At 44.4% G+C, this 14,282-nt stretch overlaps 1 protein-coding gene across 1 annotated transcript in view; it reads right to left on the bottom strand.

Annotated features, from left to right (window-relative positions):
- The window catches only part of MEI1 (meiosis inhibitor 1), a 98,465-nt gene that overhangs the window by 44,386 nt on the left and 39,797 nt on the right, over positions 1–14,282 (bottom strand). Inside the window, exons 13-17 of the mRNA XM_008574472.1 lie at positions 10,466–10,580; positions 9,496–9,587; positions 8,552–8,693; positions 6,792–6,903; positions 822–882 (exon numbers count right to left, since the gene is read on the bottom strand). Of these exons, the coding sequence (XP_008572694.1) occupies positions 822–882; positions 6,792–6,903; positions 8,552–8,693; positions 9,496–9,587; positions 10,466–10,580 (522 nt within the window). The remainder of the gene's footprint in view (positions 1–821; positions 883–6,791; positions 6,904–8,551; positions 8,694–9,495; positions 9,588–10,465; positions 10,581–14,282) is intronic.

The raw sequence follows: 14,282 nt of genomic DNA, 5'->3' as shown, positions 1-14,282 counted from the left end.
AAAAAAAAAAAAAAAAAAAAAAAAAAAAAACAGTACTTCTGGGCCAGGAACGGGCTGGGGGAGTACTAGAAAAAGAGGAAACTGTTGAACCCAAAATAGGTAGTCAAGGAGTACTACAAACTTCTAAAATTTTGACTTTGACTCCAGATGCCCATATTCTATCCTGAATGTTGAGTGTTCAACTCAAAGATATGGAAAGAGAGCTACACACTGCACTGTAGTTGCCTTGTAGGCTGTGGGCATAACAAATGAATCTTCCTAGTAAATACAGAGGCAGGTGGCAAATCACAAATGGGAAGGTGCGGAAGGCTGTTCTAGAAATGTAACAAGACAGAGACTGAAGTGGCAACCTCTCTACTTTGAACAAGAAAGTTTCTCCTTTAGAATTGCTGGCAGCAACTAGAACTTGACAGACATTGCATCCCTTCACCTCCAAGGGCCTGTTTCCCCACTTGTAAAGTGAGGGGTTAGACAAATGAATCTCTGAGATTCATTGTTTTTTTTTTTTTTTAAAGATGACCAATAAGGGGATCTTAACCCCTGGCTTGGTGTTAAGGCTCTCCCAAGTGAGCCACGGGCCAGCCCTAGAACCCTTCCAATTTTGATGTGACAAGTAGCTATCCAAGTATCACCTGGAATGAGAGCATTCCCATACCAGATTAAATACAACCTACAGAAACATGTCCAGCTCATCCCACCAGTTGCTAAGCAATGCTGACTCTGTGTCAACCCCACCATGGTGCTATGATTAAAACACACCAGCCAGAAATTTCCACTTGTCAAGAAAAACACTGGCCCCTTTTGCCTGAGACTACACATACCTCAGGCCACTGCAGAACCTGGCCTTCAGCTCCAGGGTCAGTTGTATGAAGGATGAGGCAGCTTAGGAGAAGTGGGAAGAAAGCAGAGAGCAGTTTAAAGCAGACTTGTTACAGAGATTCCCAAGTCCAAGTAGTATCAAAGAGCACTGGTTTCAGAATCACACAGACCTGGTTCAAAATGTGCTCCACCACTATCTAGTAGTGTGACTCTGGAAAGTTATTTAACTTCCCTAAGACTCAGGTTTGATATCTGTACCTTGCAGGCTGCTGTAAAGCTACATAAGGTCAATGCATGTAGAATACCTAACAAGTTCTTGGCCCAAAGTAAGTGCTGAGTAAATGTTCATCTTCTTCCTTTCTGAATTATCTGTCACTACAGTCTGGTATATTTGACAAGGACCTAGGAAGTGCACATCTGCTCCTTCTACCCCTTCTCCCAGTTTTGTAGAAAATAATCCAATTTCATATTCAAGAAGAACAGGAGTAGTCACTGCTTTATCCCCACCTTTGAATTGCTTGTGGGGAAGGGATTGGTTCTCAGACAAGGGGTCCAATAACAGCTTCTGTGCTAGTTGATGACCCTAGCCCAGGCCTCTGCGCTGCCTACCTCCTCCCAGTCTCCCCACTAAGTCTCTCTATCAATAGTGACCTCTGTCCTGCCTGCCCTGGGCCCCTGTAAAAGAAGTATCCTAGACAAGGAAGACATCAGGAGCTCCCACTTCACTAGCTCGAGTTGAAGATAATCTGTGTTTTATGCTGGAGCTAAAGCACCTGGCAGGGAATTAACAGTAACTCTCTGAGGCAACAATTTAACCCATGACTCCCCCAGGGAGGGGGCACCCAGCTTGCTTTCTGGAAGGGGTCCTCTTCGCCCAGTGTCTTGGGGATCCAGAGTTTCTCCACCCTCCTACTACAGATTTCTGTTGTCCTCCTCCCGGCCTGATTCCTTTCCCCCTCTTCCAGGTTTGGCTTCTAATCCTGTCCTCTCTGTCTTCATGATGCACAGATCTCCCTGTAGATCTCACAGCCTTTCTATACATCTGCTGCCCCCTGCCCTTCACTGCCCCCAGATATCTACACTCCTGCATCCCATCCAGGACCCCAAGACTGGGTCCTTTTGGATCCTGAAGTAAGGCAGGCAAGAAGAATGATGGAAAGAAGGAACGAAGTATATGTCAGTTGTTACAGTGGCTGAGGGGTACAGTCATTCAGGAAATCTATATACATTTTCTCACCAAATTCTCATTATTATCACCATATTCTAGCTGAGGGCATTGGGGATAAGAAAATTAATTTGCCCATGTCAATAAACAAGTAAAGAATGGGGCAAGAATTCCAACCTATATGGGCTAATAACAAGTCTCTCCTCTGCTCCTTCCTATCAGCAGCTACTGGGAATAGGTGTTTCCAATCTTAGGGAGTAGAACAACTCTTCCTAACTCCATGTTCTCCTCCAGTCATACCCCCATTTCTCACTTTCCCCTCACACTAAACTTATCAAGAGTTGTCTATCTTGGCTCTACTGCCTCACCTCTCACTCTTCCTTCAACCCACTGCAGTCTCACATCCACTGCAACCACTTCACAGAAACTAACTCCATGTTCTCCTCCAGTCATACCCCCATTTCTCACTTTCCCCTCACACTAAACTTACCAAGAGTTGTCTATCTTGGCTCTACTGCCTCACCTCTCACTCTTCCTTCAACCCACTGCAGTCTCACATCCACTGCAACCACTTCACAGAACCTGCTCTGGCCAAGGTGGCCAACAGCCTCTGTGATGCCAAGTCCAAAGGACATTTTTTGATCTTCACCCTTCTTGACCTCTGGGATGTATCTGACATTCCTAATCCACAAAACTCTCTTCTCTTGGCTTCCTTAGTGTCATATTCTTCTGGTTTTCTTCCTACCCTCTAACTACTCACTACTCTTTACCAGTGCCTTTTGGAGTTTCCCCCTCCTCCTGACTATTAAATGTTGCTCTTGTTCCAGTCAAGATGGTGGAATAGATGGTTCCCGGCTTCACTCTCTCCCACAAATCAACCAATTTATTTATAACTATAAAAATGTAACATCAGCCAAGCTGGGGCCGCTGGAGCTCAGGGGAAGAGGAGGAGAGACCTATGCAGTTCATGAAGGTGGGAGAAACCATGATGACAGAAAGAAAAAACTGCTCTGAGTGTTTCGGGCCATGGCTGCTTTCAGGCTGGAGCTGATGAACACATGGAGCAGGAACCAGCAGAAGCCACAGCTGTGCCCTTCAGATGGGGTTACTTGGAGGCTGCAGGGGAGAAGAGGACCTTGGTGGCCTCCAGGACAGCAAGACCACTAATAGGGTTTCCATGGACCCACACAGGAGCAAGGAGCCAGAAGAACTGAAAAAAGGGAGCCATTCAGAGGCCAGTGAGTCATTGTAAGGAACCAGCGCAGGGCCCATCCCATGGGAAGTGTTTGGAGCACAGGCAGTTTGGGAGATGGGCCCACCAGGAGAACACTGGGACACAGCAAGGACAGCTGATCCGCCCCCAAATCAGTGCAGGACCACTCAGAGGAGACTGGTCAGGAATGCAGAATTGCAAAGGGTGCATTTTGATGAAAAAACTCAGACCCAGATCAGAGTTTCTACACAACACAGATCCACTGGGTTTCTGGAGAGCCAGAAGTACCTGTAAGATCAACCATTAAACCCTGAGCTGCACAAAAAGCCTTCCCTAGGGAAACAGAAGCAAAGCGGCAATTTAACTTAACCACACAGCTCAAGTACTGGTTCCCACAGGAAGCTCCCCCATGATAGAAGTAAGCAAAGGACAAAAAACTAGTTCTGGACCAGGCATACCACCAGCACCTGGGGGCCTGCCTGGGAACCGGAAGCTTGGAGCCAGGGACCAGACCCCACTCCCACATCCAGGCAAACTGCACCAGCACCTCGGGGTCTGCCCAGTGACCCAAGGCATAGAGAAGACCAGGCCCCCCTCCCACAACCAGGCACACCACATCAGCACCTCAGAGCCGGCCCGGGGACCCAGGATATGGAAAAGGGGACCAGACCACCCTCCCACAACCAGTCACAGTGCACCAGGGCATCAGGACCTGCCCGGGGACTCAAGGCATAGAGAAGGGGACCAGATCCCCCTCCCACAACCAGGCACACCGTGCCAGTGCCTCAGGGACTGCCCAGTGACCTGAAGCATGGAGCTGCGGAATGGACTGCCCTCCCACAACCAGGCACACCCCACCAGTGGCTTGGGGCCCACCTGGTGACCAGAGGCATGGAGAAGGGGACCAGACACACCCCACAACCAGGCACACCACCAGTGCCACAGAGCATGCCAAAAACATCACCTCCACATGGGTGGCCCACCACAGCCACCACAATAACCATGGCTGCCACAAAAGCAGCTAGACACCACAATCACCACACAGACGGCCCTTCAACCACTGGAGTGCATTCACACAAGGCCAGTCACCAGCAGAGATAAAGAAAAGAAGAGGTGTCTCTCCACAAAGCCCATTTCAGAGTGTCAGAAGAAGCATCTGCTCTACGATAATATTGGGGGACCTGATCACACCTCTCAGCATTGGACAGATCATCTAGGCAACAGGTTAACAGAATAACCATTGTTCTTTCAGAAGGAGAGAAGAAATCTAGGGTTATCAGAGAGGGGAGGGGGGAAGTAGAGTGGGTGGGGACAGACAAGGGGCATAAAGAATAACTATTATTTGTAACAATATATAAGCTAGTAATATTGATTTGATCAACATATCTCAATGTTCAACCCCAAAAATACGTATAATCAATTTTGATTCAATAAATAAGTTTTAAAATAAAAAGTAAAAAATTCTTTAAAAATGTTGCTCTTGATTTTGTCTTGGCCCCTTTCATCATCTCATCGTACATACTTACCCTTAAAGAATCTCATTTGTTCCCCACTAGGGGGTCAGCCCCACAAGGACAGAAGTTTGTTTTGCTCACTGCTATATCCTTAGCCTTAGGACATTGTCTTGCATGTAGCAGGTACCCAATAAATACTTGTTCAATGAATGAAATGCTGTATGCTGAAGACCTCCATACCTATATCTGAAGACCATGCCTCTCCCCTGCTTTCAGACACAGTCAATTACACACCTAACATCTTCACTGGGACATCTCACAGGCATCTAACACTCACCCTGACCCAAACTGATTACATCTTCTACTGTCTCCCCAAATCTTCCTCCAGTGAGCATTCTCTCAATAAAAACACCACCATCCAGGGCCGAGCCCGTGGCGCACTCGGGAGAGTGTAGCACTGGGAGCGCAGCAGCGCTCCCGCCCCGGGTTCGGATCCTATATAGGGATGACCAGTGCGCTCACAGCACTCAATCGCTGAGCACGGTGCGGTCGGTCTCAAAAAGGACAAAAAAAAAAAAAACACCACCATCCAGGGCCGAGCCCGTGGCGCACTCGGGAGAGTGTAGCACTGGGAGCGCAGCAGCGCTCCCGCCCCGGGTTCGGATCCTATATAGGGATGACCAGTGCGCTCACAGCACTCACTGGCTGAGCACGGTGCGGTCGGTCTCAAAAAGGACAAAAAAAAAAAAAACACCACCATCCACCTAGATGACAGCCAGAATCCAAGGCATTACTCTGAACAATTCCCTCTCCCTCACGCCCTACATCCAACTGTTCTATCACCCCAACACCACCTTAGTTCCAACCACCAACCTGAGTTAATGCAAGAGTCTGAACTACTTGCCTCCAGTCTTGCCTCCCTCTAACTCATATCCCACACTGCTCTAAGAAAGATCGTTCTAAAACAGAAATCTGAGTGTGTCACTCCCCTTCTTTAAGACTCAACAAAGCTCCTAGGATAAGGCCAAATTCCTCACATAGTCAACAAGGCCCTGCACAACTGAGCGCTGGCTATCTCCACATGGTAGCCTTGTTGCACAAAACATTCTACTGCATGCCGTGTGACAAGAACAAAAGAAAAGACATTAATGATAATGATAAGAGGCAAGCATAGCATAGAGATTTAAAAAGCAGGCTTGAGAGCCAAATTCCCTAGGTTTGAATCGTGGGCACACCGTTTATAGTGTGCCCTTGGGCAAGTTACTCAACCTCTCTGAGGTTCAGTTTGTTCATGAGTAGAATGAGGATAATCATAATACACAATTCCTAAATTGTGAGGACTAAATGAATCAATACATGTAGAGCACTTAAAACAGTGTCTCACACACAGTAAGAACATAATAAATGTTAGTTATTAGTTATTAATTATTACTGCCTTTTTCCTTCCTCCCTCTTCTGTTTTTGGCTATTCTCTCTTTCCATTCTCACAATCACTATCAATTTCTAAGGAAGATAAAGGAGACTTTGACTCTAATTCCTTGGCTTCTTCTGTAGACTGAGGTATTTACAGGGTGACAACCAGAGAAGTGGAAACAGAAGGTTTACATTTGAGAGAGAAAAAGTGACTAGTAAGTGAAGAAAATAAAAAGATCCAAGAAGACCTAGAAAAGGCCAAAGGAGTCCAGAGCCGCTTGGGCTCAATTTTAGGAAGGAACTTCAGTGTATAGTTAGACAGTAGCTGTCACACAGAGTGCTACCACTCCCGTATAAGGTACTTGGAAATATGTGGAGACGTTTTTCAGCTGTCATAATGACTGAGGGGTACTTCTGGCATTCAGTGCTCAGGAGTCAGAGATGCTAAATATGTTGTTGGGTCTGAGGGATATGGTGTATGACAGGAATGGGAAAGGGGGTGTGTTGTGGGCTCTGACCTGGACCCTCTAGGACCCTCTCAGGGAAGTATCAATAAATTTGAGAACTGCCTTTAATGACTTTTGATTGCTGTATGATATTTCCTTCCACTCAACACTAGGCAGAAATGGATACAGATTCTGAACAACTACTTAACATCCATTTCACAGCATATACTCAGCTACCTAAGGTGCATGCCTCCCAACTCCCACACTTGCCTGCTGCCTACCGAGTTTCTTGGAGAACTTCTCCTTCATGTGGGGTACGATGACAAAGAGGTTGTATAGAATCGAGAGGAAAACTTCCATCAAGGCTGGGTGGGTGGCCTGCTCCAAGTGCCTCTGCAAAGAACCAAGAGGGAGAACACTGTCCACCAGGACTGAACCTCTAAAGAAGAAAATGCATCAGCAAAAACCGGCACCAAACCTAGCAACAGCAGACTAACCCATTACATTTGAAGGGCACAAGAAAAACTAGGGAAGCTGAAGTCACAAACCTACATTTAAGGCTTAGATATGCCACTTAAAAGGCTGTGCAAAGTACTTTACCTCTCTGGGCCTCCCAAAAGAGAATCCCAAAACAGGAATAAGAAGACATATCTCCCAGAAACAAATGAGGTCTGATGTGTAAAAAGTGCTTTCTAAACCATAATGCAGACTAACACTCATGTTTCTATTACTACAGTAAAAGTAATTGTAATTTAGTTTGCAAACTGCCTTCACATTTATTATTTCATTTGAGTGTCATGAGGCAGCCTGATGTAGTAGACAGGGCTCTGGATTAAGAGTTAAGAAACCTGAGATCTAATTCAAGCTCTGAACAAAGTTGCCATGTGCCCCTGGGCCATCACCTCCTCCTCTCTCTGGCTCTCAGCTCCCTATCTGTAAATAGGTGTGGCCTCATTCTTGTTGAAACCTTTCCTTTGGTTTTTAAACCAAAGTGTTTTTTTTAAATTATAAAAGTAACATATGCTCATTAAACTATAAAATATAGAAAAGTTGGAAGCAGGAATAATATAATAATTCTATGATCTACTTTTCGATTTGCTCTAACACTTCATAAATCTAAGAGGAAGCCAGAGTAGATGAGGTAATTGATGTGAGTTGCCCAAGTCTTATTGTTGGTGCATGTGAGTCAGGGTTGCAACCCAGGGCTCCTGACTGCTACTTGCCTGCAGACCCTGGTGCCTGCTCAATGACTTTTTCAAGGAAATGACACTCTCTCCTGCAGAGCCAGAGGAAATCTCCCTCCCTGCTGCCACCTACTGTTCCCAGTAGGTGTTTAGGAGGTGCCCTTCTGCAACTAACAGGGACTCTTCAGGCTCACAGAATGCCCAAACCTCAAGCAGGAGAGGACTAACCCATGGTTACCCAGACAGTCAACAGCTCTGGGCCCTGCTCCTCCTACTATCTCAATCTCAAGTCCGCTCAGAATAAAGCTCTTCAGGACCAGGTCTCTCTTCAGAGTGGCCATCTGTCATTTTACAGAACACACACACGTGTTACTTATTGAAGCTTGGATCACTGACATTCATCACTGCTCATTATGAAGCAGAAAGACACAAGAAAAGCTAGGGAACCTGCCGTCACAGGTTCATTCTCAGAACCATCATGTGCCTGCTTTATAAACACAGCAATATGACAACCTCATCTATAAATCAGGGAAAATTACACCAACCATCTCCCAGGGTCACTGGGAGGACTAAATTAAGTAATGAAGATAAGGCACTTATCACTCCATAAACATTACTTATTTATTATTTTATGGTTACTGCTTTCTACTTTTTCTTAAGGGGCATCTATTAGCTTTATAACAAAACACTACACTTTATTTTTTCAAACCAAAGGAAAGGTGGCTGTAAGAATAACATGGCTGAGGCCCTGAGAAGGTTCAGTTGAGGAGCTGCCACCTTACACCTCTCAGCCTGGCTGGCCCTCACATTCTTCTCTTCCCCAAGCTTCCTGCTGCCCATGGCTCAGGAGAACCCACCATCACCATGGGGATACACAGACAGTCACTGGCACTGAGAAGAAATTCTGAGAAAGCCTCCAAGGTGTCTTCCTTCTCGGCACTGGGAGCTGTAAATGGATTCTCCTGGGCTGAAGGCTCACTCTGGAATTCCACAGCCAACCTGAGAAATCAATGTATGAGTATGTCCACTACTGCCTATGCAACATAAAGGTTAGAAGCACCCTCATAGTGGGATGCCTGAACTCAGGAACTGGGGAAAGTACCCCCATCATCAGATCTGGAGAAAATTCAAGATACCTCAATGAGGAGAGGACGTAGTCCTTGTCTATCTCTCCAGCTTTCTGCCCACCTGCACCCCCACACACACCATACATGACTCTTCCACCTCACTACGTGTACTTCCCTGAACACACCATGCTATTTGCTGCTTCATATCTCTTTGCCTTTACATACACTGCTCTCTCTACCTGGAATACCTTCCCTGTATTCTTGACAACCTAGCGAATTCCACATCTATACAAAAAACTATCTATTCCACAAGAAACTGTGAGCTCCTTGTGGGCAGGAGCCATTCTGACTTCTCTTTCTACCCCCACTGTCTAGTACCAGGCCTGGCACACAGTTACAACAAAGAGTCGTAACTGTGTAATATAAACTGAATTAATTCTTCGAGCGTCCAGTGAATATTTACAGTGCTAGGCTAGTTAGGGGGAGGAACAAAGGTGAGACACAACCTCACGGCATAGTAGCAAAGATTTCACCAGAAGGGAATCTTTAGAAACCTCCTACCCCTACCTGTCTGCAAACCACCACACACCCCCAAATCCTGCCCCAACCAAAGTCCTCTTTGCTATGCAGCAGATCATCAGAAATCAAGTGTTGCTTCTAGAACTTCATCCTTTGTCTAAATCCCTTCCTTCTACCCCTCCATACTATTAGCTCAGACAAAGAGGGCCCCTTACCTGCAGGCATTTCTAAATCCTTCCAAAGTGCTCAGGAGGAACTTTCCCCTTCGAAGAATGGCCTTCTCTGAATCTCTACTGGAGGCATGGCCCTGAGGTGGGAAGGAGAGAGAGAAACCTATCGAACAAGTACCCTCCTACTCTGGGTTTCAGTCTATGCTTGAATGACTACAGAGCCCTTCCTCTCACACTGTAGTCTGACAATACATATACCTAACTTTCCAAGGGATCTTGGCTATATCCTTGCAAATCTAATAGCTCCTTTAAAAAATGGTAGAGGAAGAAACCTTAACCACCAGTCTCCTTGTGAACCATAGGGCTGGCTCTTGGTCTATTACACGCAGAAAGCTGTCATGGGCTGATGAGTATTAGCCCAACTGGCTGTAATGTCCATATTAGTTGCTCCAAAACACAAGAAAATTCCCACCCCATCAGGTGTGACGAGCTTAGTTTCCAAAGTTAACCCTCAAAGACATAATCTTTCATAATCAAAACATTCACACTGACAGTATCTTTCCTGATATCTTAAGTTCATGGACCATTAAAAGCCAACAATTACAACACATTACATATTGGTCAGATTCTCTCTAAGAGTCAAGGAATCTAGCCCTAAATAATTTTGTGAGCATATTCACCATACCTGCTTGAATGACATAAAGAGACAAAGTATGCAATAGGCTTGGGTACAAACACCCTGGGATTTACTACCCAGGCTCAGGTACTTGTTAGCTTTGGACCCTAAAGAAAAATTATTAACTCCTGTGATTTCAGTTTCCTCATCTATAAAAATGGGATAGTAATCCTTAAGCCTCACAGTTCTGCAGTTAGAGAAAAAATAACATCCCATTATAGGTGTATGTGCATGAAAAAACTATAAAGTGGCATAGAAAGGTAAGGCAATGAACTAATTATCTTTCTAAAAACACATTACAGTGTGATCTCCAGAAGAAGCAGGCTGCAGTACACTGACCAGGGGCCTCCTGCTCAGAGGGGTCTGGGAAAACTCCGCACATCGGTTCAGCATGGCTTCAAGCAAGGCTCGCAGTTCCCTGTACTGCACAGGTGGAACACTCTGATGATCCTTCCTGCATCCAAAGAGACAAGAGCAGACTCATGGCAAGGTAAAGGTACTCCCAAGATAATCCCAGGCTCTCTGGCAATGGAGTGCAGTGTGCTGGATCAGAACACAGGGTCTAACCTGATAGAATTCCTTGCTCCAACATTTATCTAGCTGCACAACTTTGTGCACATTCCTTATCCTGTCTAACCATCAGTTTCCTCGTCTATCAAATGAGGGTTGGTAGTAGTCTCCGCACGGATCAAATTAGATAATTTACGCCACACACTTAGCAGGATGCTTATAAATGCCAGCTACAACTATTATTTTGTTATTAAGGACACAGAGGGTTTTCTCATCAAAAAGGGCCTCCCAGTGAAAGAAGTACTATCTAGAACTGAAGGTTCATCAAAAGATGTAATGGCCATTGTTTTCAAATAAGTGATAAACTCTCCTAGGAAAAAGAGATCAAACTTGCTCTCTGATACCTCAAAGAGGAAAACCAGGATCAATAGGTAAATGTTATCAGGACCCAGATTTTATTTCAGCATGCTGAAGAACTTTTTAACAGTCAAACCCTATAAAGGTAGAGGGGACTGTCTAGGGAGAATTGAGTTCCCCATTCTGCAAGATTATAAGCAAATATTGGAAAACTACTTTTGAAGATTCAGTCATTATGAGTGTGGGGTAATATGGACAGGTAACACTCAGGGGCTATTAGAGCCTTCATATTTTATAGACTCAGAAGAAGCAAGAGTCATTAACTAGTTTAATTACAAGCTCCAAGGGGCCAGGGACCAGTTCCATCTTTTCACATTGACTAAACAGAGGTAGATGCATTGTAAATTGATGTTAAGTTTAAAAGATGTTAAATGAAATAACGACTATTTGACAGGGTATTGGTTTCCTAGAGCTGCTGTAATAAATTACAAATTTGGCGACTTAAAACAAACAAGAATTTATCCTCTCACAATTCTGGGGGCTAGAAATCTGAAATCAAGGGTGTCAGCAAGGCCAAGCTGCCCTCTAAAAGGTCTTGGGAAGAATCCTTCCTTGCCTCTTCTTAGCTTCTGGTGATTGCGAGCTATTCTTGGCATCCCTTGGCTTATAACTGCATCACTTAACTCTGCCTCTGTCTTCACACAGCCATCTTCTTTCTGTGTGTGTCTGTGTCACTATATGTCCAAATCTCCTTCTCCTTATAAAAACGCCAATCACTGGACTTAGAGCCCATGCCATATGACCTTATTTTACGTTGATTATATCTACAAAGGCCCTGTTTCCATAAAAGGTACGTTCACAGGTTCTGAATGTTGGGGGGGATAGTAGTCAACCTAGCATAGTAGCTAAGGAAAAACCTGTTATCCCTCATCCCTGGGCCTTTTTTGAATTCTGAGAGTAATCTGTTGGGTCTTCTAAAAGATTCTCAGTCAGCTGTATATAGTTAAGGCTTGAGGTCTCCTTTCCTTCTTTATTTCCGGAAGCTCTAAGTTTCTATCCTACAATGATCATGAAGCTCTGTGTATTAGACAGTTTTTTGTTGCTTATAACAGGATACCTAAAACTGGGTAATTTATAGAGAAAAGAAATTTATTTCTTACAGTTCTAGAGGCTGGGAAGTCCAAGATTGAGGGAGTGCATCTGGTGAGGGCCTTCTTCCTGGAGGGGACTCTCTATGGAGTTCCAAAATGGCACGGGGCATCATATGGCAGGAGAGCAAGAGCATACTAACATGCTCTCTTCCTTTCCTTATAAAGCCACCAGTCTTATCCTGTGATAACCCATTAACCCATTAACCCATTGATCTATTAATCAGGAATGGATTATTCCATTCATGAGGGCATAACCCTCATAAGCCAGTTACCTTTAAAGGCCCCACCTTTCAAATACTATATAGTTGGTTAAGCTTCAACACGAGCTTTGGAAGGAACAAACATTCAAACTATATCACCCTGGTTCTACCATCTTTAAATTCTTTTCAGCAGCTCTCACTCCTCATTCTTCCTTTTAGTTGCGCTTCCCAGAGACCCTTTGAACCACTCCACCTCAGAGGGACTACCTCAGTAAACATTCTGGGAAGCTAAAGTCAAAAGTAAAATTATCCAAGGATTAACAACCTGCTCCTTATCCATTTTGCTCCACAATTCTGACCCAACCAGCTTTCCAGCTTCTTTAGGCACTACCCCGCTTCATGTGATTGCTGACCAAACTGGCTACTGTACCCTCGGTAATCCCTATACTTTCCCACATGTTTTTTCTAACTCCGGTCCTTCCACAAATCTAAATTGTTCTCATCCCTCATAGCACAGCTCAGATACCACTTGCTGCCTGAAAGATGCTACCAGGTCCCCACAGAACCAAACTCCCGGAAGACTTCTAGCTCTGCATGGGTTCCCCTGATTGACACTGCTCTTACTCTATGCCTTTGTTACCCTGTAGATTTACACATCTCACCCAGATTTAGAGATTCAAACCCAGAGAAGGACAAAGGGGGAAAGGAGACAGACTGAAGTCATTTTAAGTCAATGCTATTTTTTGTTTCAATTTTTAGAACCAACCTAGAGTCAAATCACAAAGACTTAAATATGGTCACAGAAGAGACTATAAATATTAGCAACCTTTACAATGTAAAATTAGAGGTACAGCAGACTGACCTCAAACAGTGGAAGGTAGGGAGGAAGGAGAAAGGAAAGGTTTGGGTGCTTAGCCAAGTGGGAAGTCAAAAGATAATGCTTTAAGTTGAGGGAACAAGAAATACAAGTTTTAAGTACACACATTATTTAAAGATTTGAAGACATACAATGTTAACTAGCAAAAATGCCAAGAAGATGTAAAGAAGACAAAAAAATCCAAGCTAATTAAATCTTGATCTTCCTTACTGGTGAGTTAATAAATACTGTCTTAAATTGACAAAGAAACAGCATTATATATATGTTCTTCAGATTTAGAAAGATAATTACCAGAACTAAAACCAAAATGAGTTAAAATTAGTTTCCTTTAGGAAGCAGAGACAGGATTAGAGGACTACTCCTTTGCATTATAAACCCTCTGTACTATTTTATTTTTATGATGTCAATATATTACTTTCATAGAAATTTAAAAGAAAACACACGGTAACAAAAGTTACTATATAAATAAATATGGGTTTCCTCAGTTTCTGTTTTTCAAGATTTGAAGCACCTTGTTAAGGAATAATTTCCCATCTCAGACCTAGGATCTCTTAGTCTCACCATCCATTTTAACATCTTTTACTCATACATCAACTACTTATTAGAAGCAAGAGATAGAACAGAGAAAAAACTAACAAGGTCTCTGATCTCTTGGAGCTTGTATTTTAGTAGGAAAGGAAGATAAAAAACAAATGAGTAAACACAAACCATCAAGTACCTGACACATGCTATAGCAGCCTGATAGGTCTGTTAGGGAAGGACACTCTGAATGAGACGTGAATGAAGAACACCCGTCATGCAAAGATTTAATGGGAGAATATTTTTAGGCAGAAGGAACAATTACTAGAAAGGTCCTATGGCAGGAATAAGTTTGGTGTGTTTAAGAAACAGAAAAAAGGGGCCGGCCCGGTGGCGCACTGGATAAGTGCGCCGCTTGGGAAGCGCGGTGGCGCTCCCGCCCGAGGGTTCGGATCCCACATACAGACCGGTTCCCGCTCACTGGCTGAGCGAGGCGCGGGAGCAACACCGAGGGTTGCAATCCTGTTGCCGGTCCCCGGTCC

This window comes from Galeopterus variegatus, unplaced genomic scaffold (assembly GCF_000696425.1).
Source record: "Galeopterus variegatus unplaced genomic scaffold, G_variegatus-3.0.2 Scaffold55, whole genome shotgun sequence".
Lineage (NCBI taxonomy): Eukaryota > Metazoa > Chordata > Mammalia > Dermoptera > Cynocephalidae > Galeopterus > Galeopterus variegatus.
This window is presented reverse-complemented; position numbering and strand designations above follow the sequence as displayed.